The 26,377-nt window shown below is 45.8% G+C and overlaps 1 protein-coding gene across 1 annotated transcript in view; it reads left to right on the forward strand.

Annotated features, from left to right (window-relative positions):
* Positions 1-12,659: 12,659 nt before the first annotated feature.
* The window catches only part of SLC24A3 (solute carrier family 24 member 3), a 482,065-nt gene continuing 468,347 nt past the window's right edge, over positions 12,660-26,377 (forward strand). Inside the window, exon 1 of the mRNA XM_041732814.1 lies at positions 12,660-13,314. Within this exon, the coding sequence (XP_041588748.1) occupies positions 12,870-13,314 (445 nt within the window). The 5' untranslated portion in view covers positions 12,660-12,869. The remainder of the gene's footprint in view (positions 13,315-26,377) is intronic.

A 26,377-nucleotide genomic window follows, 5' to 3' on the forward strand; every position in this document is an offset into this window, starting at 1 on the left:
TAGTTTAATTCCGAAAGTATACTTTATATGATTTCCATTCTTTTAAATTTATTCAGGTGTGCATTATGGCCCAAAATGTGGTCTCTCTTGGTGAATGTTCCATGTGGGCTTGAGAAGACTGTATATCCTGTTGTTAGATGAAGTAATCAATGGATGTCAATTATATCCAGTTGATTGATGGTGTTGTTGAGTTCAACTGTGTCTTTACTGATTTTCTGTCTGCTGGGTCTGTGCATTTCTGAGAGAAAGATGTTGAAATCTCCAAGTATAATAATGAAATAATGAACTCATCTCTCTCTCCTTGCAATTCTATCAGTTTTTGTCTCATGTATCTTGACACTCTATTATTAGGCATAAACACATTAAGACCTGTGATATCTTCCTGGAGTATTGACCCCTTTATCATTATGTATGTCCATCTTTATTCCTGGTGACTTTCCTTGCTCTGAAGTCTGATCTGCCTAAAATTAATATAACTACTCCTGTTCTCTTTTTTTTTTTTTTTTTTAAATTTTATTTATTTATGATAGTCACACAGAGAGATAGAGAGAGGCAGAGACACAGGCAGAGGGAGAAGCAGGCTCCATGCACCGGGAGCCCGACGTGGGATTCGATCCCGGGTCTCCAGGATCGCGCCCTGGGCCAAAGGCAGGCGCCAAACCGCTGCGCCACCCAGGGATCCCTCCTGTTCTCTTTTTGTTAGTGTTACCATGGTATATATTTCTCTATCTCTTTATTTTTAAATCTCTATGTATCTTCATATTTTAAGTGTGTTTCTTAAAGGCAACACATAGCTGAGTCTGGCTTCTGATCCTTCCTGACAATCTTTGTCTTTTAACTGATGTAGACCATTGATGTTTAAAGTGGTTATTGATACAGCTGGATGGATATCTACCATATTTTTTTTATTGTTTTCTACTCACTGCCTTTGTTTTTGTTCTTTTTTTTTGGGGGGGGGGTTTCCACTCTGTTACTGACATTTGTGATTTTTATTTAGCATTTTAGATGATTCCATTTTCTTTGCTTTCTTAGCATATCAGTTAATACATTTTTCCTCATTATTCTAGAGGTGAACTATACATTTATAACTAATTCAAATTTATTTTCAAACAATGCTATATGGTTAGTGCAAATATCTTATAATAACAAAATTATACGAATTCTTCCTCTCCATCCCTTGATCCCTTGTATTATTGCTCATTGCCGTAGTTCACTCATATATATATATATATATATATATATCAGAAATTGGATCTACATACAGATACAGCATCAAAGAAGGAATAAGTGAAAGTAAAATAAACCCTTTCATCTTTCTTATTCTTAATTGATCTAACAGGTGGCAGCAATTTCTACTTCCAGAAATTTAGAAGTCCTCGATAACTGTGTATCACTATGAGTGAGGATGTGATAACTCTTTATCTTGGAGAGAGAAAAGAAACTGGGTTTTTTTTTTTTGTAAAGGAGGAAATGAAGGCACTTGGGGGTTGTAACATCCTCCTAATCCTGCAGATGAGTGGAAGGGCCAGAAATAACTCTAGTTCCTTTGAGTCCTGGTTTTAGGCTCAATTCACTTAGAGTTCTGGAACCAGAGACTGTTGATTAGGAAGGAATAAAAGTGATTTGCTGTGCCCTTGTTGTAACTTCAGGGTCTCTGAAGTTTCTTTTAAGCACAATGAGAGAAGAATGCATGTTTTAAGAACAAAAGAAAACAAAACACCTCTGCACCATGACATTTTGAAGTTGGTGGCCACCAGTAGCATCATATCCAAAAGATCTGACCAAAGATTTCTTCATGGAAACCATTTGAAGTAATTAAAGACAAAATTATATCTATCAAATACTTTGTTAATACTAATAGAATATGGATGACTAAATAAAAAACACAACCTGTTTGATTATAAATAAATACCTGAGCTTGAGTTATGTACTTTACTAACACTAGGTTTGGGATCATACAGACAGTTATTAGTTCTTCTTCCCCTCTTATTTTTTTATTAAATTTTTTAAATTATTATTTTAAAAGATTTTATTTATGTATTTGAGAGACAGAGCGTGAAACAGTATGAGCTAGGGGAGAAACAGATGGAGAGGGAGAGGCAGACTCCCCACTGAGCAGGGAGCCTGATGCAGGGCTCCATCCCAAGATGCCAGGATCATGACCCCAATCGAAGGCAGATGCTTAACCTACTAAGCAACCCAGGTGCCCCTCCCCTCTTATTTTTTAAGCATGCTTGTTCTTTTAAAGACACAACGCTGAATTATAAGCCTGTATTCTTTGACTGGCAGAATCATATCTATGGACAGGTTGTGAAATCTGATCTAGGAGGTCTTGAAGTTGGGTGTTGCACTCCATAAGTAGTTCCCTGGGATACCAAGACAGGATGGAAGTGCAACTTGTCTTCTTCTCTCCTCCCCTCCTGGTTTGTTTGAACACAGCTCGCCTCCCTCCTCGTATTCCCACTTTATTCACAAACACTCAAGTCTCCTCTAATAATTATTCAAGGCTTCAGGGAGATGGTAAGTAACTTTTAGATAAAAATGGTTAAATAATGGGGTGCCTGGGTGGCTCAGTGGTTGAGTGTCTGCCTTTGGCTCAGGTCGTGATCCCAGAGTCCTGGGATTGAGGCCCACATGGGGCTTCCCGCAGGGAGGCTGCTTCTCCCTCTGCCTAGGTCTCTGCCTCTCTCTATGTGTCTCTCATGAATAAATAAAATCTTAAAAAAGTGGTTAGATACCACACTAATCATTATAGTGGATAAGATCCACCAATGGATATTAAAATGTAAATGTAAAATGTAAAATGTAAAATATTAAAATGTAAAAATTTGAAGTGAAACAAAATTTCACCTCAAAATAGTTTTCACCTTCAAAATAGATTTTTTAACACATTAAAAACATTCATTTATTTATTCATGAGACACACACACACACACAGAGAGAGAGAGAGAGAGAGAGAGAGAGAGAGAGAGAAATAGAGACACAGGCAGAGGGAGAAGCAGGCTCCATGCAGATGCCTGACATAGGACTCAATCCCGGGTCTCCAGGATCACACCCTGGGCCAAAGGCAGTGCTAAACTGCTGGGACACCTGGGCTGCCCTCAAAATAGTTTTGAAGTATCTCCCCCCACCCCCAGATATTAACTCCAAGTGATTAAGGTTTACGTCACCAGGAACAAAACACCTTGACATCATAAACCCCTGATAGATTCAATATCATTTCCTTGCCAAAAATGTATAAACTCATGCAAATCATGAGAAAATGTTAGACAAACCTAAATTGGGGAACACTCTGTAAAATAAACCATCAGTACTTTCCAAAAGTGTCAAAATCATGAATGATAAGGAAACACTGAAAAATTGTCATTGATTGGATGAGATTAGGGAGACATAATTAAATACAGTGTAGGATCCTGAATAGGATACTGGAACAGAAAAAGAGCATTAGAAGAAAAAGTGATAGTTTGAGCAGGGTCTGTAGTTTACTTAATAGTGTTGTATCTGTGTTAATTTTGTAGACTTATTTCCATAGTATAGGTAGACAGTAAAAAGATAACATTAGAAGATGTTCATGGGGATCTTTTGTACTGTTTTTGCAACTTTCTGTATGTTTAACATTAGCTCACAACAAACAAGCAAAGGAAAAAACAGAGAGAGAAACCAGAAAACAGACTGTTAACTGTAGAGAACAAGCTGCTGGTTACCAGAGTGGGGTGGGTAGTGGGTAGGGGGAAATAAATGATATGGATTAAGGAGGGCACTTATCATGATGAGCACTGAGTAATGTACAGAATTGTTGAATCACTGTGTTGTACACCTGAAACTAATATAACCCTGCATGTTAACTGTACTGGATTAAGATGAAACAACATCAGAAAAAAACTAGCTCAAAACAAAAAGTTAAAAAATTCATTGCACTCAATTTTTAACACTTCAAAGGATTATTTTTTCCGTTCCTTTAATTATTTTGTCATCCTACTCAAAAACTTGGTATTTTCAGACATAAGATTCTAATGAGAATGTGACTAATGAAAATGATGGATGGAAACATTTTGAAAGAAAATAAAAAATATTATACCAAGTCAGGGTTGTATTCTCAAATTCTCATGCTGCTTTTTGAAAGTTTAATTTATACCCTGTTTTGTGTTTCAAATGCATTCTAGTGGTGTTATGAACTGACATAGTTTATGATAGGTATGGGATTTAACTTAGAAATTCTTCTTTTGAATATTTTCTGGAATGGAAGGACTTACTATTTACAGCTAAATGTTTAATGATGTGGCTGAAATTCTTATTCCTTGGGGACTTAAGAATATCTTGCTTGTAGATTACTTTAAATGTTTAACCATTTGGAATTTGGCTTTGTTGGTTTTCCTTTTTTAAGAGGTGTTTAAAAGCAAATGAGAAATTGCAAGTTCAAAAAATAAAATCTTGAGTGTTATAATTTGTAGTAAGCCACAAATACGGGTAGTTTTGAAGTCCTAGAGGAAGTACCGACCAAATCGATGTTTCTCCATCTTTCCTCCGCATAGGAATCTTGAGTGGATTCTGTTAAAAAGCAAATTTTGATTTAGCAGGTGTGCAGTGGGCCCTGAGATTTGCATTTCCAAGCAGCTCCCGAGGGATGCCATGTTCCTGGCCCATGGATGACATTTTGGGTAGCAAGGACTAGAATGGTTGGAAAGGAGATGGTGCAGATGAGTCCTGTCTACCTCAGGTATAAATTTTCAAAGAAAGGATCTAACATTAAACAAGTGACATTTAAGTACCTGAAGGCAGTACAACCATAATAAAAATTTGAGGAAATCTCTCCAGTGAATCCAACTCTGGAGACAGAGTGTGCTACAGGTGACTCTGCAGTCACTTCAAAGTCAGATGTTGTCTGAGCAGGAAGGGTGGAGACTGGATTCAGTCTGAGATTAAGTTGAACCAATCAAGGGCACATCCGGTGGGAAGGAACCACTTCTTTCAGGGGGTCAGAAATCCCCCCAATGTCTACCACTGCCACCAGGGGGCGTGCTGCCACCGCTTTTCAAGGTCAGCTTGCGGACTGTCCCCTGCCCTTGGGGTGGCTGGTAGCCTGGGGGATGAAATGAGAAGAGGAAATGGATTCAGGGCTGTACCTCGTGGCCCAGCCCACTGTCTTAGAGCCTGACCTCGGGTCTCTCTGGTGACAAGGGCTTGGTGATGGATCATGCATTTACAGCTCTTAGGGTGTTACACTTGGCAGTTGAGCTAGGCTTGAAGTGGACTCTGATCCACAGTTAGATTTCTGGTGTTGGGGAAAAGGGGGTTGCTGTGATTACTCTCATTACAGATAACATAGGGTTACTCTAGTGTGAGGAGCAACAGACTTTGGGGTTTCTTTCTTTGGGCTGTTCTGGATTTTCAGAAGGCTCCCTTGCTGCCAACACCCTTCTGAGGAAGGGTGTTGGCAGCATCTTTCTAGTTATCAGCGAGGACACGGAAGAAGAAGGAAGAAACACCTGCACATTATTAGGTCTGTGGCCAAGTTAGAATCTCGAGTCCAGCTTCCTACCCCAGCCAGCTAAGGTCGAGCACCTGGGTGGGCTGCCCCTCCTCTGCCATCCTTGGGCTGCTCAGATATAGGCCTCAGGTCATAGGGCAGCCAGGAAATGCTGGGCAATGCCTGGAGCCCCCCACCTAGCCTTCTGCTGGGTACCCCAAAGTCAAACCATGTCAATTCCTCTAATTTAAGTCAACTGTCTTAACTACTTACTCACAGATTAATTTTTCCTTATTTTTTTAAATTAGAAAAGAATAGGACATGCTGATGCCAGAAAAATAATTCCAAAAACATAAAATGGTATGATATAAAAAGTCCCTCTTTATTCACTGATCCCCACCCAAAATCATGTAATCCCACCTTCAGAAGTAACCATTGTCAACCATCTAAAAATAGATATATTTCATATTATAGAAGAGTAATTTTTATATAATACAAGTATATTTATATGTTTATCTATTTCATATATTTGCATCTCTCTATATAAGTATAGAGAGATCTATATATTTTATATCCATGTATATTTGTATCTCTATATATTTTGACATCTATTTGTCTATCCAGAGACACATGGTTTTACTTAACTTGATAAAAATGACATAACACAATACATAATACAGCTTGCTTTTGCTACTTAAGATGTACACCATATCTATGGGGATGAGGTCTTGAAATGTAAAAATGATAAAACCTTTTGTAGATCTATTTTCTTGATTAAAAATATGGGACTGCTAAGCCTAGTATTTATATACTTGTATATTATATGTTAACAAAAATAAGCCCCCTGAGCCCTCCCTGCTATACTAAGGGTCCTATGTGCCCAAGTTTATATCAACAAAATACAAAATAAAACTAGTGGGGTTTATGTGGGTTTTTTTTCTGAATGATTCTATTTCTTTCTTTCTTTCTTTCTTTCTTTCTTTCTTTCTTTCTTTCTTTCTGAGAGCGAGTGCACTCATGGGAAGGGGCAAAGGGAGAGGGAAAGAAAATCTCAAGCAGACTCTGGGCCAAGTGCGGAGCCCAGTGTGGGGCTTGATCTCATGACACTGAGATCATGACCTGAGCTGAAATCAAGAGTCAGCCGCTTAACCGACTGAGCCGCTTAGGCACCTGTGTTTTTAAATGATTTTGATAGAACTAGCAAATTGCTCAAATTGTGAATACTCAATTTTTGTCCTCTAAGGATTTAAAATTTGGAACTCTCTCTTATGTCTATGGCTCTGGATTATTTTTCTTTTATAGGAATCACTTCCAGTTTTGATACCACTCGTGTGAAACAGAAGATAGATATAGCCATAGCTATAGGGTATATTTGTATACCCTGTCTTTGTTTTTTCCAAATATCCAAAACAAGTCAATTAAAAATATTGACAAAAAGGGGTGAGGTAATATATTTTTCACTTTCAGATTTACCCTCCAGGGTCCACCAGAAATACATGCCAACCTGTATTGTCTAGAACAGCAGATCTCAAATCTTAATGCAGAAGAACCCCTGAAAGCTTGTGAATACTGCAGATTTCCAGGCTTCCTGAATCCCGTTTCCCTTGAATGGGACTGAGAATTGACATTTCTAACAAGCTCTCTTGTACTTTTTAAGTCCACTGACATTTGATTGAAAGGCATCTCCATTGCTCTGCCACAGACTGGGTGGGAATCTCTCTTGATGGTACCTATTCTACTTTACTCTCAGAAGAATCAGATGTTGAATGAAGGCACGAGAAATGGGTTGTGCTTTTTCCATTAAAAGTTGCATCCAAATCTTAATGCACATCTGAGGGATTCTTCTAGGCTTGTCTTTAAAAGCTTGGCCCCTGAAGTTTGCTGGTTGACCTGTTGTCCTGCAGTTACCCTGGGGTGGTGTAACCGGTTTGAGAAGCAGCCGGTGACTGTTTCAATTTCAGCTGAAGTTCCTTATAAAACTAGCCAATCTGGGAGGTCATTTGTCTCTGATCCAGAGGCAGTTGTTTGGTTATTCTTGGCTTACACTAAACTTGGAAGGGAACTGAAGCATCAGGTAAAAAAAAATCTACACCAACTCAGCATGAAAAAAAAATCACAGCTCTACACACCAGTGTGGATGGATCCCATAGAGACAAGCGTCCATGTACCTGAAGTTCAAGGACAGGCAGCAATGACCTGCGAGGGGTTATTTTCAGGGGTTATTGCCTGCTGGAGGATTGGTGCAAGGAGCCTTCGGGGGGTGGGGTGGTCAGGAAATGTTCTAAGTCGTGATGTGGAACCCATGTAGACTGTACATACATATATACATATATATGTGTGTGTGTGTGTGTATATATATATATATATATATATATATATATATATATATATATAATACCTACTTAAAAAAAAAAAAGGATGGATGGCACAGTCGGTTAAGCATCTGACTCTTGGTTTCAGCTCAGGTCATGATCTCTCAGGATCGTGAGGTTGAGCCCCATGTCAGGCTCTGTGCTCAGCTTGAGATTCTCTCTCCGTTTCCCTCTGCCCCTTCCACTTGCACGTGTTCTTTCTCTCTCTCTCTCAAGTAAATAAACAAATCTTTAAAAAAAAAAAAAGATTTTATTTATTTATTCATGAGAGACACACACAGAGAGAAAGGCAGAGAGACACAGGCAGAGGGAGAAGCAGGCTCCATGCAGGGAGCCTGAAGTGGGCCTTGATCCCAGGTCTCCAGGATCACGCCCTGGGCTGAAGGCAGCGCTAAACTGCTGAACCACCTGGGCTGCCCTAAATAAACAAATCTTAAGAAAAAAGGATAATGGGCAGCTGTGAACATGTAAACTTTTTTCCACAAGGGGAAAAAATCTATAGCCATATCCATGTAGCAAGTCAAAATTGACAAACAAATGCAGACAGTTGGGCAAAAGGAAAATTTAAAAAATGGAAGCCATCATACAATAAGCTGTTTCTTTTAACTCCGGTTGTAAACTGAACTCTTTTTTTTTTTTTTTTAATTTTTTTTTTTTAATTTTATTTATTTATGATAGGCACACAGTGAGAGAGAGAGAAGCAGAGACACAGGCAGAGGGAGAAGCAGGCTCCATGCACCGGGAGCCCGACGTGGGACTCGATCCCGGGTCTCCAGGATCGCGCCCTGGGCCAAAGGCAGGCGCCAAACCGCTGCGCCACCCAGGGATCCCTGTAAACTGAACTCTTAAAATAACGTGAGCCCTGCCTTGCAGACTTGGTGCTCTGAAATGCCTCAGGATGTGGAGTGTGGATTCACACTCTTACAGGGGTGATTATTTTGTGTTCTTCAAAACGCTGACAGTTCAGGGAGAGTCTAAAGGAGCAGTGTTCCTGGCTTTCAAGAAAGGCAGCTGACAAAAATGGAGAGGGAAACAAGAGTCAGGTTTTCCAGGAGGAAGTTGGGATTTTGTCCAAATCTGGGTGACTGCATTGTGCAGGGTGACACGTCTGCAGGTGAAGAGCAGCGGGTCAATTTGCTCAGTGCTGTAGTTTGCCATGGTCAAGCAGTGGCAGGAGGCCTGGGTGGTTGTCTCTAGGCACATGGAAGGGGTATTATACCTGAAGACTGTTCCAGAAGCATTGCACAGGAGAGTTTCTCTCCCCATCTGCCAACATTTGGCCTTACGGTACTTAAAAGTTTTCTGTGAGGGGCACCTGCCTGGCTCAGTTGGTAGGGCATGTGACCCTTGATCTCAGGGTGGTGAGTTCAAGACCCTCACTGGGTGCAGAGCTTACTAAAAAAAGAAAAAAGAAAAAAAAAAGTAAAATAAATGTAAAAAGCTTTTCTGTGAACATCTAGTGGTCTTTCGTCTTTGCTTGGGCCATGTCTCCCTGTGTTACGGTGTAGCTGTGGTGAGCACCTCACTTGCACATGGCTTTCTTCTTGGATTTTCTCATTTCTTCTCTTCCTTCCTTCTCAATAGGTGGTTTGTCTGACATAACTGGCACTGTTTGGTGTTATGGAGATACAACCTTGTTTTGTTGTGGAGACTACTCTGCCAGGTCTGGGTGCTGTGGGTGGGGGTGGTGGGGGAGGCTGGAGACCTGGAAAGAGCACAGGGAGGCCCAGATAAGGTTGTCTGGGCACAGATAAGGCCCCACTCACTGGCTGATGCAATAGCTCTCCCAGGCTGAGCATCAGCGCATGTGGTCACAGGAGGCTTTTAATTCTTTGTTATAAAGGCAGAGCTAGGAGAAAGATGAATCACTTCTATGGCCCCACATTAGGCCCAAAGTCTCTGCACAGAACGGAAACTGGAATGTCGACGGGAGGTAAGAACAGGGGGTATGCCTGGTAACCCCCAACACATAGCCCAGGGTGAGAAAGCCCCTGGCTCATTCCTGGAGGGATGAAGGCCCCAGCACATCTTGGGCAGATGCCCCTCTTTCCAAGTAAGTTAATCCTCAGACTGATGATATAGCAGGGCCTGGAATTTTCTCCCTACGGCTCCTTGCACAAAAATGTGAGATCAAAAACACACAGATTAGGAAATAGAAGGCAAAAGCCACCTCAGGATTGATGATGGTCCTGATGGTGAAAGATAAGTAGCACATTAGTTGTTTCAGTTCCCTGCCTTGAGCAAAATTCAGTTTCAAGATGAGACAGCAATAGGGCGGGGTGTGTGTTCTGAAAACTAGGAGAGACCAGGTAGGACAAAAATAATAACTGTTTTTCCTGGGAAGAGGAGCCCCCTGGGGTCTGCCTTCCTTCCCTGGTGGTGCTGACAGAGGACCTAGGAGTTGGCTTTCCCCCCACGCCCCAAGTGTGCCTGTTGAGAAGAGGGGCTTCCCTGACTCAGGACGGAACCTTCCCTCTCCTTCCTGCAGAGAAGCCATCCCCTCTTGGTAGAGTGCAGCAAGGAACCCACCTGCTGAAGGCCTTATCAGGCTGGGGAAGAGATCTCTCCATTTTTCCTCCCCAGGTGGCGACTGGCTGCTCAGGGGCCTTTTTGTTTTATCTCAATATCCTCTTTGCTCTGAAATGTTACAGTGAATTTTTAAAAAGATTTAATTAATTAATTAATTAATCAATTCATTCATTCATTCATTCATTCATTCATTCATTCATAAGGGACACACAGAGAGAGGCAGAGACACAGGCAGAGGGAGAAGCAGGCTCCCTACAGGGAGCCCGATGCAGACTCCGACTCCATTGGACCCCGAGATCATGACCTGAGCTGAAGGCAGATGCTCAGTCACTGAGCCACCCAGGTGCCCCTGTCACAGTGCATGTTAACTGAAAAGTCATTTCTGTGTGCCCCGGGAGTCGTCTCTTTGTCCCCGGCTCTCCCTCCTGTCCTGTTTCTTTCTCTCACTGCAGGTGCTGGGAGAATCTCTGGGGAAGAGCCAGTTCCTGGTTTCTCCTGCCTTGCTCCGTCTTCGATACCTCTCCCATCACCAGATTACACAATTTCTTGTGCCTGTGGCCATTTCCCCCTGAGCTCATGTTGTTCCCTAATTCAATTAGTTCTGGGTTCCCCCTTTCACTTTTATTTTCCCTATTGACACTCAGTACCTTCCCCAGTTAGCTGAAGGAAAGTCAGTGTGTTCTGCACTCCTAACTTTCCACGTCTGTGTCTCTGAATGTCTGAGGGAGGTAACACCACTGGAGGATTCGCCCCCCACTCCAGCCGGGAGGAACTTCCATAGTTGTAAATCCTCCTCAGTACCTGGGAACCAGAGCAAAAGGACAACCAAACTGGCATTATAGGGACGGCTCTGTGTCTGGGAAGATGCCAAGCTGAGAACAGGAGTGAAGACATGACACGCCCAAGGAGCAAAAGTCTTCCAGTCTCCGTGAGTGAAATGGTCCCTCCGTGGAAAGGAAACCACCTTTGAAGGTTTGCTTTGTCCTCTCCTGTGACCCTGCTGACCCCAACTGCTGTTTGGGGTGATCTGAGAGGCTGTGGGCTAGGAGATCACCCACAGGTGGGGACACACTTGGACACTGGGTGCTCCCAGATCTAGGAGTGGAGAAACCTCCTTCCTGCCCACCTGTCTAGATGTCTGCTGCTACGTTTCCCCGCAGGATAGGATTCCGTGGAGACAGTCATCCAGACAGACCTCGGGTTTCTGAGTGATCCTTTTCTGACCCTGCCCTTTGTTTTCAGCATCTCCTTACGGCCCTTTATCAGCCATCCCGCCCACAGACCCAGGGGGGCACCTGGAAACGCGAGGAGGGATGGTGGGCGGTTCTGAGACCACTAGGTGTCCTCTGGAAGTGAGCGAGCACCTTCTGCGTGGCTGGGGCCGGGCCGGACTCCAGGGCAGTCACCACCTTAAGTAGGTGAGGGCAGGAGCAGAACTGGGGACAGGGGAATGGGGGAACTAGGTTCTGCGACCTCAGGGGGTAGAGGCGGGCTGATGCTCCCTTCGGGAAGCCAGGGTCCTCCTCCTGGGGTTGGCGACCCTCAGGCCGCCTCACTCGCGGACAGTGCGGCGGCACCGCCCCCCCCCCCCCCCCCAGCTCCTTCCTTCAGCCACAGCACTGGATTGGGTCCAGCGCGATCCGGGAGTGAAGTGTGAGCCGGGCGAGCCGGGCCAGCCAGAACACCCCCATTGAGCGGTCCGGGTCCAGGTCCAGAGCCTGGCGCGAGGGGATCCCCACAAGGGGAGGGGGCGGAGGGAAAGCCAGGAGGCCCGCGGGAGGAGGCGCGGCCGCCGGCGGGGCGCGCGCAGCGGGCGCACTCGCGGCTCCTCGGCTCCGGGCGGAGGGTGGGGAGGGGGCCGAAGAGACCCTCGGTTTCTCCGAAGTTTCGGACGATCCCTCCCGCCCGGAGACCCGCCTCCCGGCGGCGTGCTCCCCCCAGGCGGCCGTCCACGCCGCCCCCTCTGCCCGATCGCGCGGCCGGAGGATCGCGCGCGGGGTCGGTCGGCAGCTCCGGCTCCTCCGCGCGGCCCCCTCCGCGGCGCCGGCCAGCGCGGCCGCATCCCCGGCGCTGCCCCCCGCCCGCGCCCGCGCCCGCGCCCGCGCCCGAGCCCGAGCCCGAGCCCGAGCCCGAGCCCGAGCCGCCGCAGGCTGCGGGAGCTGCGCCGGCCGTGCTGCAGCCTCGCCCGAGCTCCAGCTCCCGGCGCGCTCCGGCCCCGCTCGGGCCCGCTCGGCCGCGGCTCCCGCCTCCGGCCCCCGCCCCCGCCCCCGCCCCCGCCCCGCTCCGCGCGGACATGCAGTGAGGGCGCGGGCCGCCCCGCCACGCGCTCCCGCAGCCCGGGAGGCCGGAGCCCGCCCGCCGAGCCGGCCAGCGCGGGCCCTCCTCCCGCCGGTCCTTCCCCGCTCCTCCCCCCGCCGCCCCCGCCGCCCCCGCCGCCGCCGCCCCCGCCCCCGCCGCCCGAGCCGAGCCGAGGCCGAGCGCGGACGCCGAGCGTGGGAGCCATGGCGCGCGAGGAGGACCGGGACCCCGAGCGCCGGGAGGCGGCGGCGCGGGCCAGCGGCGAGCAGGCGGAGGAGGAGGGCGGAGAGGGGCTGAGCGACAGCGACGACGAGGACGAGGACGACGAGCCCGGCAGCGGCCGGGAAGAGGCGGCGGCGGCGGCGGCGGGGGGGGCCGCGCCGGAGCGCAGCGAGGACGCGCGGCTGCAGCGCGCGGGGCTGCCTCCTGCCGCCGTCCCCGCCGCGGCCGCCCGCGACAGGAGCGGCCGCCGCCCGCCGGGGCCCCCGCCGGGGCCGCTGCCCGGCCGCCCGGGGATGCCGTCGCCCGACGACGAGGACCGCGAGCGCCGCCGGAGCCGCCGGAGGGACCTTCTGCTGAGCCAGCTCTGCTTCCTGGCCTTGGTGGCGCTGCTGCTCTGGTCGCTGTCGAGCATGCGGGAGCACGACGGTGAGCGCTCGCGGCTCGCCCCGAGTGGGCGCTGCGGCTCCGGCAGGCAGCTCGGGGCTCCCGGGCGGCGGGGGCGAGCCGGCGGGGGGGGGGGGCTCCACGGCTCCGCGCTGCCCGTCGGGGGGGCGAGGCGAGGACCGCGGGGCGAGCCGGCTGGGGGGGGGCGAGGCGAGGACCGCGGGGCGAGCCGGCTGGGGGGGGCGAGCCGGCTGGGGGGGGGCTCCACGGCTCCGCGCTGCCCGTCGGGGGGGCGAGGCGAGGACCGCGGGGCGAGCCGGCTGGGGGGGGCGAGGCGAGGACCGCGGGGCGAGCCGGCTGGGGGGGGGCGAGGCGAGGACCGCGGGGCGAGCCGGCGGGGGGGGCGAGGCGAGGACCGCGGGGCGAGCCGGCTGGGGGGGGCGAGGCGAGGACCGCGGGGCGAGCCGGCTGGGGGGGGGCGAGGCGAGGACCGCGGGGCGAGCCGGCGGGGGGGGGGGGGCTCCACGGCTCCGCGCTGCCCGTCGGGGGGGGCGAGGCGAGGACCGCGGGGCGAGCCGGCGGGGGGGGGGGGCTCCACGGCTCCGCGCTGCCCGTCGGGGGGCCGAGGCGAGGACCGCGGGGCGAGCCGGCGGGGGGGGGGGCTCCACGGCTCCGCGCTGCCCGTCGGGGGGCCGAGGCGAGGACCGCGGGGCGAGCCGGCGGGGGGGGGGCTCCACGGCTCCGCGCTGCCCGTCGGGGGGCCGAGGCGAGGACCGCGGGCCGCCCGGCTGGCCCCGGGAACCCTTACCTGCGCCTCTGGGCCGCGGCCGTCCTACCCACCGGCCCGAGCGGGTGGGGGGCGCGCGGTGGTAGAGGCGGACGGGGCCTCTCACCCTAAAGAGGTCCCCAAGGCCAGCAATAAAGTTGTCCTGCTAAGATTCAGTACCTGTGCAGGTAACCAACCACCTGTACACCTCCGGCTTGTTGAGGGCCCGAAGGGGACCGCTTGGCCGGTGAACACGCTCTTCTGCAGTGTTCCCCGAATGGAACAGGCGGTATGGACCAGACAGAGAGCTCCATACTCGCTTTTCCAGAACAGGTGCCCGGAACTTCGGGTGGGTAGGAAAAAAGTGTCCGCCACCTGGCTGGGGTTTAGGAATGTGCTTGTTGGCTTTCACTGGCCACTCACTGGGAAGACTGATTCCTTTTGTGCACTTGCATTTCTGGAAGAAATCTTTTAGATTCCACCCCCCCACCCCCCCTCACCCCCCCGCAGTGGGTCTGCCCTTTACCCACAACTTTTGTCTTATCTTTGTCCTTGGCTTTTCTTGAGCTAAAATAGACCTTGTGGAGAAATGTGCTCCGAACACTTGTCCACTGAAAACACTTTGGATTTTGGGGGGCAGCTGTCTAAATAACAGAGGGGAAGACTTGGAAGAATAACTGTTGTAAAAACGGTTTTATATCCCAGCCGTTCAAGTGGCATGGTTCGTGGGAAAACAGCCATAAAAATGGTCGTGAGAAAAAGCCGTTACAAATACGTGCCTTGGTGTTCAGATCGATGCAGCTCTGCTACCAGGCGTTATGAAGTGCAGAATAAAAGCATTTTGATAGTGACAGTAAGGGGCTGGCATCAGTTGCAAAAGGGATCTCCCCCAAATTTGGCTGGTCGCAGGCTTCATGGGGAAAACAGATGGTCGGTCTTGGTTCAGGTCTTAACAGACCTCTTGACAGCCTTCCTCATATATGGTAATATGAGAGAGTCTGCCCGGGTCTTCCGTGGAGCCGTCGGGACTCCACAGCTCTCTCCCTTTCTCTTGAATCCCAGCTCAGCTGGTGATGGGGAGTGACATCAGGAAGTGGGCTGTGCTAGGGAGGGAAGCTGGACCTCTCTCAGAGGGCAGTGCCAGACCTGCCACAAGCAACTACTGACTGATTCTCACGAGGAGGGCTTTATTTAACCCCCTTTTAATCTTGATTTTTACAAGTGCAAAAGCCAGTCTGTACTTGATGCCACCTCTGGAAAGGACCATGCCAAGTCAATTACATGCCAGCCATTTTTCCTGCGTGCCAGGGCTCTGTGAATCTCAGAGTTCCTCCCGCTGTTGGGGTATAAAAGACATTTTTCTGGATGGAGATATAGTTTTTTTTTTTTTTTAATTAACTTTTATTGGTGTTTAATTTACCAACATACAGAAAAACACCCAGTGCTCATCCCGTCAAGTGTCCACCTCAGTGCCCGTCACCCATTCCCCTCCAACACCCGCCCTCCTCCCCTTCCACCACCCCTAGTTCGTTTCCCCGAGTTAGGAGTCTTTATGTTCTGTCTCCCTTCCTGATATTTCCCAACATTTCTTTTCCCTTCCTTTATATTCCCTTTCACTATTATTCATATTCCCCAAATGAATGAGAACATACACTGTTTGTCCTTCTCCGATTGACTTATTTCACTCAGCATAATACCCTCCAGTTGGATGGAGATATAGTTAAGTCCATCATTGGCAGGGGAGTGCCTGGGCCCTGGGAAAGCCGGGATGTTCAGGGGAAAGGGGGGCGGGGCAGAACTCTGCAAACTTGGAACCTGGTGACTCAAATGTCATTTTGAAACGGTTTCCCAAACAAGTGCCACCAACGCAGTTCCAGCTCTTTCCCTGGTCCCTTCCCTTGATCTCTCTTCTCCCATATTCTTTCTGCCCCTCTCTCCCCTCCCATAAATGTAGGGCTTCAGAAGATTCTCCCCCACCCCAGCAACTGGAGGGGAACAGTGAAAAGCCAGCAGTGGGAAGAGGGGACGCCATCCAGCCATTCCAGTTGTAATTCTGTCTCCAGTCACCTTTTCTTCAAGTAGATACTCATAATTTCATTACGTGATACCTAGCCAATTCTCAGCAAGGCCCAGGTTTTTTGAGCTAATTTTAAGATAGAAATTAGCGTGTGTGAAATCTGCAAGTGATCATTTAGCTTGGGGGGTTGTCATTCAGCATACTTAAGCATCTGAATAGTGACTTTTACCTGGGTGCTCTTCTACGTAAGGGTCCTTTTCAGTATGGATAAAAAGTTTAGAATTTAGCCTTGTTTTAAAGACACTCTGTCTGGGAGAGGCTGAGTGATCCACTTAAGGTCACACAGCAATTGAGGAGTAGAGGTGGCCTGGCTCTTGGATCCCACCCTTGTTCCCTGGTATTCATGCCACCATCTGCCTGTAGCTCTGTAATGTTTATATAACCACTTGGGGGGTACCTTCTTAATGATCAAAGGAGATATTTTTATTTATTCACCTTGAAATCCATGCAGTGATTAAATGTAACTTCTCAGAAGCCTGTTTTCTAGCACATAATTGATCTATCTTTCTCTCTCTCTCTTTCTTTTTTCTTTTCTTTCTTTCTTCCTTCCTTCCTTCCTTCCTTCCTTCCTTCCTTCCTTCCTTCCTTCCTTCCTTTCTTTCTTTCTTTCTTTCTTTCTTTCTTTCTTTCTTCTTTCTTTCTTTCTTTCTTTCTTTCTTTCTTTCTTTCTTTCTTTCTTTCTTTCTTCTTTCTTTCTTTCTTTCTCCTCCTTTTTATAAAGAGGACAGTTCTTTGACCAAACCAAAATAGAGTGTGGTGTGGCAGTTGGGTTACATGGTGTTGTATAACATTTCCGATCATATGGAATATGAGCTCCCTTTCTTCACATCTGATCAAACTCCAGTATAGCTTCCTTTCTGCTGAAATGGGTCACCAGCATTATTAAAGGGAAGGTTAGTGCTGGAGTCAAGACAAGGGTTAACTCTCACGGTAACAAAAGCAATAATAATAACTGGAACTTGGTAAACCTTTAAGTGCCAGGCGCTGTGCTAAAGTAAGTACACTTTATGCGCATGGCTTTATTTAAGCCTGCATATACTCTGTGTGAACGCTCAAGCCTTCAGCGGTAGAGAAAGCAAGAGGTCCTAGATGCTCTAGTTAGTTGTTGCTGATAAAAATCTCATTTTTATCTGTTTTCAGAGTCAATTGAAATAAGGCATCAGATTTGCTAATGAGGGTTTTCTTTTTTTCTTGTTTTTGCAGCGAGAATGGATTGCTTTTGTATGTTTCGAGTGGTTCAAAAGTGTTTTTCTTTGAAGTAAGGAACCTGGTCCTCTTTTTATTCCAAAAGTCATGTGAATCAAGCCCAGAGATTCTAACTTGGGAGTGATTATAGACATCTTCTCTATAAGGGGGAAAATATGTAAAACATATAGCTTAAAGAAGTTTATATATATATATATTCTGGCCCAGTTACTATTGCTAATAAGAAATCATTCCACCCAAATGTAGTGGTATAAAACTACCTTTCTTTTTTTCTTTCTTTCTTTCTTTCTTTCTTTCTTTCTTTCTTTCTTTCTTTCTTTCTTTCTTTCTTTCTTCTTTCTTTCTTTCTTTCTTTCTTTCTTTCTTTCTTTCTTCTTTCTTTCTTCTTTCTTTTGCTCATGGATACTTTGGGTCAGGAATTTGGACAGGGTACAGTAGGGATGGCTTGTCTCTGCTCCATATCTGGGGCCTCAGCTGGAAAGAGTGAAAGGCTGGGTGACTTGACAGCTGGGTCTGCAGTCATCTGCAGGCAACATTGCTCCCATATCTGAGGTTGATGCCAGCTGTGGACTGGACCCTTAGCTGGGCTGTCAACCAGAACACTTATGTGGCCTCTCCATATGGCTCTGTGTGCCTTAGTTTGAACTTCCTCGAGCACAGCTGCTGGGTTCCAAGATGATGAAGTGGAAGTACACTGCATTTTCCTGTCTTAGCCCCAGAAGTCACATGGTCTCACTTCCACTGTTTTCTTTCTGCCAAGGCAGTGGCAGATGTCAACCCAAAGTCAAAGAGCTTGGGGTGGGAGAGCATAGATGCCACCACTTACTCAGTGGAGGAGCATCCGAGTATGCTGTGAAGACAGCATGTGGGCATGTGTGTTGATGTTTAAGATGGGTATACGTGTTGTGGCCGTCTTTGGAAAGCCAGGGGTCCAAGGAATAATAACTTCGAGATCAGAGACATTTCCCAAGGTGGTAAACAGTGAATAATACACACGTATTTGAAATACCTTCCAATCATGATAACATTGCAGTGCATCTGAAATCAGGTGGTATTTGGAAAGAGGGCTGCGTGCATGTGGGAACTGCAAATTTCAGTTACAGTTGCAGATCTGAGAGGCCATCTTTAGCTTTGTGGCTTCCCCCTCCTCAGAGAACAAAGGTCACGGCCTCTTAATCTCTTGTGTGGGTTACAGAGATGCCTCGCTGGATTCTCCAGCTTTATCTTCCCTCTCCACCCTCCCTTCCATGCTTCACTGCCTGGGCCTTCTGCTCCTCAAAGGGGTGATATTTCATCTGGCCCCAGGCCTGCCACACCTGCTGGTTCCACGGTCATCATCACAGCTAGTTCATCCTTCACGGACAGGTCCAAGATCTTCCTGACCTGATTTGGTCCCCCGTTTGGCTCTCTGAACACCCACAATTTTCCCTTCCTAGCATTTATCACAGTTGGTTATTACGTATTTATTTGGCTGTGGTTTGAGTAACCTGTCCTGTTCACCAAATGCTAAGCTCCAGAAGGTTAGGGACCCTTTGATCTTTGCTCAGCTTTGTCATCTGTGTCACCTGCCCAGAATAGATGCTCAAAAGACACTTGTTAGGTAGAGAAGCTGTTTTGATTTCTGAACTACAGTACCCATGGTAAAAACTAGCTACCATGTGTCAGGAGCTCAGTCACTGGCATACAATTTAATTTCATGATTTATAATTCTTCCCCCCATCCATCAAATTCAATATTGTTACCCATTTTTCATAGGCTACCATGGAGCTGTAGGTTGAGTGCTTTGCCTAGTGTCATCTACTTAAGTGGTAGGATTTGAATGCAAGCCCACTTGTATCTGAGCTGTATGCCACTGCCTTCCCTAGCCTCAGCTTAGGAGGACATGAATAGAAAATGGGAATCACGCTGCCTTTTTCAGTCTTCTGGGGAGAGTAAAGGAGTAACAGAAGGTTGCTTTCATAGAAGCAGTATTTTAGAAACACATTGCTTTTCAACCTTTTCTATTTTCTGCCTAAGCATATATAGATGTGTCTCTCCTGGCTTTTCTTAGCTGCTCATCAACCCAGATTTTTCTCAAAGATTTCCTGTACTTGCAGGCCTTGAATCCTTGTGGGAAGATTTCTTTTTTCTTTCTTTCTTTCTTTTTTTAATACCCCAGAGGGTTGGCAAAGCCAAAAGAATTGCAAAACCAGCCGTTTGCTGAGAATTCCAAGGCTTGGTGGAAGTTGGCTGATAGGACAGGATTTTGGCAACTCTCTTTTTCCTTGAGGATACAAGGAACTCTTGTTTGGCAACTCTCACTTTTCCTTGAGTGATACAAGTTTTCTGGGGGAGTAATAGTACACAGACTCTTGTATTGGAAAGACTGAGGTACAGAAAGTTCAGAAGGCATCCTTGAAGTCACATGGCAAACGAGTGATCCCACTAGGAAGGTAATGCAGGTTTTTCTGCTCTTTCCCTGCCTTCACTTTCTGCCTTCAGAGCTTGTTTGGTATTGACCTCTGTTTATCTTTGCAATGGTTTGAAGCATGGTATTCTTCTGTAGGATTTGAGAATTTGATGTATTAAGGGTCCAGTGGAAGAAGGTTTTCTCTGAATGAAGTGGTTGGTGGTGGCACTATCTAGCCAGTTACAATTATAGAGTCATAAGTTCTTAGACATGGATGGCATCTCTTGGACTCTCTCCTGGAAGGTGCACTTGTCCTGTCCTCGTCCTCATCCCTGGGGGCAGTGATGCTCTTCATTGTTGGGAGTCCTGGGGGCTTCATCCTCCCTTGTTAGCTTTCCCACCCCTACCCCCACCTTTGTAAGTAGTCCTTTAAGAAACTCTTCAGTGGCATCTCTAGAATGAATTCCTGCCTGGACCCTATTGGTATAAGACCCAAGGGCCTCCATTAATTCACTGAGTACACATGTGGCAAGCTTTTTGTGAGTTACTGGGGGAATAGTGGTATCTGAGCAGAATATTGTCCTTGTGGTAGTTTACACTTTAGTGGGAAGAGAGGTATTGAACAACTGATTTTCAAGAATTATGGGAGAGATGAATGAGAAATATAGAGGAGGCGTTGCTGGTAAGGAGAAACTGGAACTTGGAAAATAAAAGGAATTAGGTTGCTAATGAATGGGGGACAAAACAAAATTATAAAAAATGGGCAAAAGATATGAGCAGGCAGTTCACAAAGCAATTGCAAATGATAAGTAGAAAAAATCCTTAGTCTTAACAGTAATAAGAGAAATCTAATTTTAAAGATTTATTTATTTGGGGGGGTGCTGAGGGAGAGAATCTTCAAGCAGACTCCCTGCCAAGCGTGGAGCCTCACATGGGGTTAGATCTCATGACCTGAGCCAAAGTCAAGAGTTGGACACTTAACCAGCTGAGCCATGCGGGCACTCCTCAGGGAAATTTAATTTTAAATTAAAAAATGATGAAATACAATTTTTAACATCAGATTGGCAAAAATGAAGATGTATTATAATGTCCAGTGTTGGCAAAGGTGCAGGATAGGTGGCTTCTTTCATTTACTGCAGGCGAAATCATAAATTGGCTATATAAACATCATGGGGAATTGCAGGGTGAGGACCTTTAGGGACAGACTCCAAATGAAGCCTTGGCTAATTTTTAACGAGATGTATAGAAAGGGGAATGTTGGGATTAGAAAGGCAGTGCATAGACTTTGGAGCCTTGGATAGATACTTGACTTCCCCAGACTCATCCATGACTGTGGAGCATGTTGGTCATGATCTAGACTAAAGACATTAGTTGGGAGTTCCAGCAAGCAGGGGAAAAGGCCTTTGTCATATCTGGAGGCATTTTTACCATTGCAAAGTGCTTATTTGAATATGAAATCTAGCCATTATTCCTTGCTTGTCAATCACACTTTATTTCTACGAGAGTGAGAATAATTAATGTCTGCTCATTTGTGACCTAGTTGGTGAAATTTCACATTTGCAACCTGACTTATTTCTCTCTTCATGTTTCCCTCTGTGCTTCCACATTGTTTGACCACAGCAAACATCATTTTCGCTTGAGTGACATACCATGGACTCAGAACCTATTGCAGGATAGGAAGTAACAAGCAGGTTTCTTGAGGAGGACTTTGATGTAAGAACAAAGAGGGTGGAGAGGATGGGCCACCAGGAGAAAGGGGGTGCTACAGGTTGACATCAAGAAGTCAATGGCACCATTTTTGAGGAACACGAGATAATTACTTTTGGATGTTTTGATTTTGATTACTGGTAGGACATCTAGGTGGAGTATAGCTGATCATTAAAGGTCAAGGTTCAAAGCAGTTGCTACAAAGACCAGAGAATAGTATGCATGAGGGTGAAAATTGTCTTTTTGCGTAGCTCCGTGGGTCTCCATCTTCTCTGCACATTGTAAATACTGGGGAACTTTAAACTCAACTTAGGTCTGGGTCCTGCCCCGAAGATTCTGACTTAATGCTTCAGGGTGTGGCATGGGCATTGGGATTCTTTACAAGTGAGGCACACGGTTCCAGTGTGTAGACTGGGTGCCCTGGGTTAGATCAGTGGTCAGCATTTACCTTATCACGGCCACATCATAGCTGAGCTGTGAAGTCCACTGGGCTTAATTTTTCTGTCCTAAGCATGAATGAGTATTTGTCTGCTTTGTTTTTTAAGCCTGCACCGCTAATTTAAGCCCAAACTTTCCTCTGTCGTCTTCATTTTCTCTGCCTATGTACACTGCCATTGGATAGTCTATCCAGGTCTCTTTTTGAAGAAATCTTTCTCGGATTCTTCTGGCTTGTTCAAGTCTGGACAGGTTGCTTGTTAAATCTGCTGCCCAGCTGTCATTGTGTGATCTCCCTTCAACTTCTTCCTGCCTGTGGGTTTTTTCCCCCAGTTCCCCCTATATTGAAAGGATCCCATGTAAGTTTCCTGTCTTTCTTGGCTTATCCCTTCATTTGTGGTATGTTTCTAGGGATCACATACTCCAGGTGCCTTCTAAGACGGGGGATGTGGAAATTACAATACAAAGGTTTGAGACATTGTAAATTTGAAAATACATTAACACCGGCCCCACATTTTGAAGGTGGGAGTGGATCAGGAATTCAGACTGGAACACAATTTCCACACAGTTTTGAAAGCATTGCTTTTATAACTGGAAGACATTGTCTTATAACTCTTATAACTTGCCCCTGAGAAGTCTGATGCTATTCCACTTTTAATTCTTTTTTATGAACCCCCCCGCCAAAAAAAAGAAAAGCATGTGTGCTTTTTGCCCCTCTCCTAATGTTCAGGTGTATCACAGTTAATTCAGTGGTTTGGTTCTGTTTTCACGCATTTTCCTGGGCACTGACCTGGTCCTTTTAATCTGAATGCTAATGTCCTTTGGATCTGGAGATCCTAAACTCTCCATCCTAAACTTTCTCTTCTCTCTGAATTGTCCGTATTTGGGTGTTTTACTCCTGAGATTGAGCTTCTGATTTTCTTATCTCTTCTCTCCTGTTATTTTTCTCATCCTCTTACTCTAATTCCCATAGGTTGGCTAACCACGTCTTTTAATTCTACTGAGCTTTTAATTTCTTCCATCATGTTTTTATTTTTTTATTTTATTTTTTTATACTTCATTTTAAAATATTTTATTTTCCAACATACCTGCCTTTTTTTTTTTTTTTTTTTTTTACAATATCTGGTCCTATTATGATGATTTTAAAAAGGATTTCCTTTTTTATTTTATTTTATTTTTATAATAAATTTATTTTTTTATTGGTGTTCAATTTGCCAACATACAGAATAACACCCAGTGCTCATCCCATCAAGTGCCCCCCTCAGTGCCCGTCACCCATTCACCCTACCCCCCCCTCCTCTTCCATCATGTTTTTAGTTTCTAAGGGCTCTTTTTTTTAATCCCTGTGAAAGATATTTTTAGTAGCAACCTGTTCTGCTTCATCAATACAGTATCATTGCTTATATCCTGACTTGGTTTCTCCAAGTTGCTGTTGTCTATGTGTTTCATTTTCCATGTTATGTGCTTTCTATGAAAGTCCAGTGATTCTTAGCGTCTGTTCGTATTTATGTGAAGCCATTGACATGATGCTTGGAAACTGTGCAAGGAGAAGGATCTGTTGACTGTTTCTCTGTATGGTGATCTGGCTGCGCCATGTCACTGGGTAGTGCTCCCATGTCTCTAAGTTCTGGATCTTTATCATTGAGTGGTCAGATTTCTCAGACAGGAGATGGGTCACCCCGTGTCTGGAGGGAAATCCATTGGGAATCCAGCGGGAGAGGAAGCGGGGTTTTAAGGGGTGTTGTTCAGTGGAAACATTTTCCAAGGCTCAATGAGTTGTCTCAAGGGTGGTTATGAGTATGACAGAGCCGAACAATTTATTTTGATACATTGCAGGACCATCCTGAGTTATTTCAGGCTCCCTTCCTCCTGCCCTCCTCCCCTCCCTTCCTGCCTTCCTGCTGCCTTCTTCCTTTCTCTAAACTCCTGTACACTCAAAACTGATAAAAGTTGTTGCCTCCTGGGAGGGCTTATCCTCAGGGGTAGGGGGAAGGCATAGTTTTCATCATCTTCTTAATTTTAACTGAAATTTTTATGGAGATAGCTGTAGATTCACATGGCAGTTGTAAGAAATAATGCAGAGACCCCTCGTACGTTTTCCCCAGTTTTCTTCAGTGGTAACATTCTGCAAAACTCTATTATAATATCATAACCAGAATAGTGCCATTGATGCAAGCTACTAATCTTATTCAGATTTTCAAGTTTTATTTGTACTTATGTATGTATATATGTGTGCAGTACGTGTGTGCATTGTGTATGTATACAGCGTGTGTGGTATGTGTTTATGTGTATACAAGTGTGTGTACCTGTGTGTGTGTATGTGCTCTATACAGCTTTATCACCTGTGTTGGTTGCCATAACCACCACAATCAGAATATTGCACAGATCCATCATCCTGAGGGTAACTTGCATCGCCCTTTTCATAACCACACAGACTGTGTACCTTTTTATGTGGAAGGAAGAGTCTAAGTAACTCCTGTCACCTACTCCAAAAGTAAAGTTAAAAGATTATAACTTCTTGAATTAAAGGCAATTTCACTACCAGTCATGTTGCTCTACACCAAAGGCTGCTTGTAAGTTGGAGGGTAGGGAGAGGAGTGTGAGGTCAGTGGACATTCATGAGATTGGGGAGTAGAGATCTTGCTCAGTTGTTGCATTCTTTTCTTCCAGGTATGGCAGTGTGTGCTAAGTGCCAGATAAAGGCCGCTCAGGGCTGGTGACCGATTTCTCTAGTGGATAATGTTGTCTGTCATTTGCACAGCATTTCTGAATGAGCACTCCATGCAAAGTTTATCCAAGACGCTTGTACATTTAGGCGGGTTAGTCAAGCTTTCTGAAATACTGTTTCACTGTTATGTGTCCCCTAAAGTATCAGAGATGGAGATCTTGGGGGACCGTGGTCTCTTAACATCTGACTTTATGTTTGAGGAACCTGATGTGAAAGAGAATCACAGTCAGGGCCAGGACCCCGGTTTTCTGACTCTTTGCTTAGTAAGTACTTAACAACCCCCCCCCCCCCCCCAGGAAACTGAGGTTAAAAATATATTTAATGCAGATGGACTCAGTGGAATTATTTCAAATTCTGAAATATTTCTGAAGTGTTGGAATCTTGCTGGGAATTATCTGGCATGCAATGTAGTCACTAAAAGGGGGAAAATTAGGGAATTACAGGGGGAGCTACTTCTTTTAACAAAAGATTTGTTTTTTTTTTTTTTTTTTTCAGAAAATACTGGCTCTTAGGACACTTGTAGCTTGCTTCAGGAGAAAATGAACATCGTTGGTTTACCTTCCATCTGGGTAGTCACCTCCTACAACCTTGAGAATGATTGGTCATTTCAAAGATGAATGCCCATGAATTTTTCTTGTTGGGAGCTTTGAATTGACAAGATTTCAACATTTTTCATACCTAGTGTTGCAATTTTAGTCTGTGATCTGAACACCACTTCCAAACAAAGAAAAGCTTCCTAGGACCTTAACACCTTAGGTTTTGAAAATCCAATGATCATCACCTTCTTAGTGGGATTTCAGTGTGGTCATTTGAAATTGCAAGTGTTTGTTGGGGGGGGGGTCAATGCAGAAAGAAAACTCATGGTACCTACTTCAATAAATCTGGATATGAGGACAGGTCAATTGCGGTATTTTCCAACATTGTGGTATACTTCCTCCCATATACATTGCAAAAGTTGATAGACATATAAAATGTCTTGGATACTGCTTTTGAAACTAGAAAAAATTAATATACAATAAAATTGATTGACGGTCAGGATGTGGAACAAAAATGTCACCACCCCCCCAGAAACATCCTCAAACTAACCCTTTGTAATTATACACTTCCTCATCCCTAACCCCAGATACATTCTCTGTCAACATGGTTTTGTCTTTTTGAGAATGTCATACATATAGAATCCTCCAGGAAGGAATCTTTTGATTGGCTTCTTTCACTTGGCAGGATGCCCCTCAAATTTGTCTACATTGTTCCATGTGTGGGTAGTTCATTCCCTTTATGGCTGAATAGTATTCCATTAAACAAGATGTACAACGTGTTTATATATTTGCTTGTTGAAGAACATTTGGATTGTTTTTAGTTTGGTAATTATGAATATAGTTGCTGTAAACATTCAGATCCATTTTTTTAAAATTTCTTTTTCTCACCTTCCAGTACAGTGTTGAATTTGAGTGGATGTGCTTCCCTCGTCCTTGATCTTAGGGGGAAAGCCTTCAGTCCAAGTATGATGTTTGCTGTAGGACTTTCATAGTTGAAAAAGTTCTCATCTGCTTATAGTTTGTTGAGATGGATATTGAAATTTGTCAGGTGCCTTTCCTACCTCAATTGATATGATCCTATGATTTTTCTTCTTTAGACAGTTAATATGATGGATTACATGGGTTGACTTTCAAATATAGAATCAGCCTGTGTACCCTGGAGAAGCCCCACTTGATCATGGTGTGTTTTTTATTTTATTTTCCTGGATTTGAATTGGTCACATTTTGTTGAGGACTTTCACATCTGTGACCACCCGAGATA

The sequence above is a fragment of the Vulpes lagopus genome, chromosome 18 (genome assembly GCF_018345385.1).
Source record: "Vulpes lagopus strain Blue_001 chromosome 18, ASM1834538v1, whole genome shotgun sequence".
Classification (NCBI taxonomy): Eukaryota; Metazoa; Chordata; class Mammalia; order Carnivora; family Canidae; genus Vulpes; species Vulpes lagopus.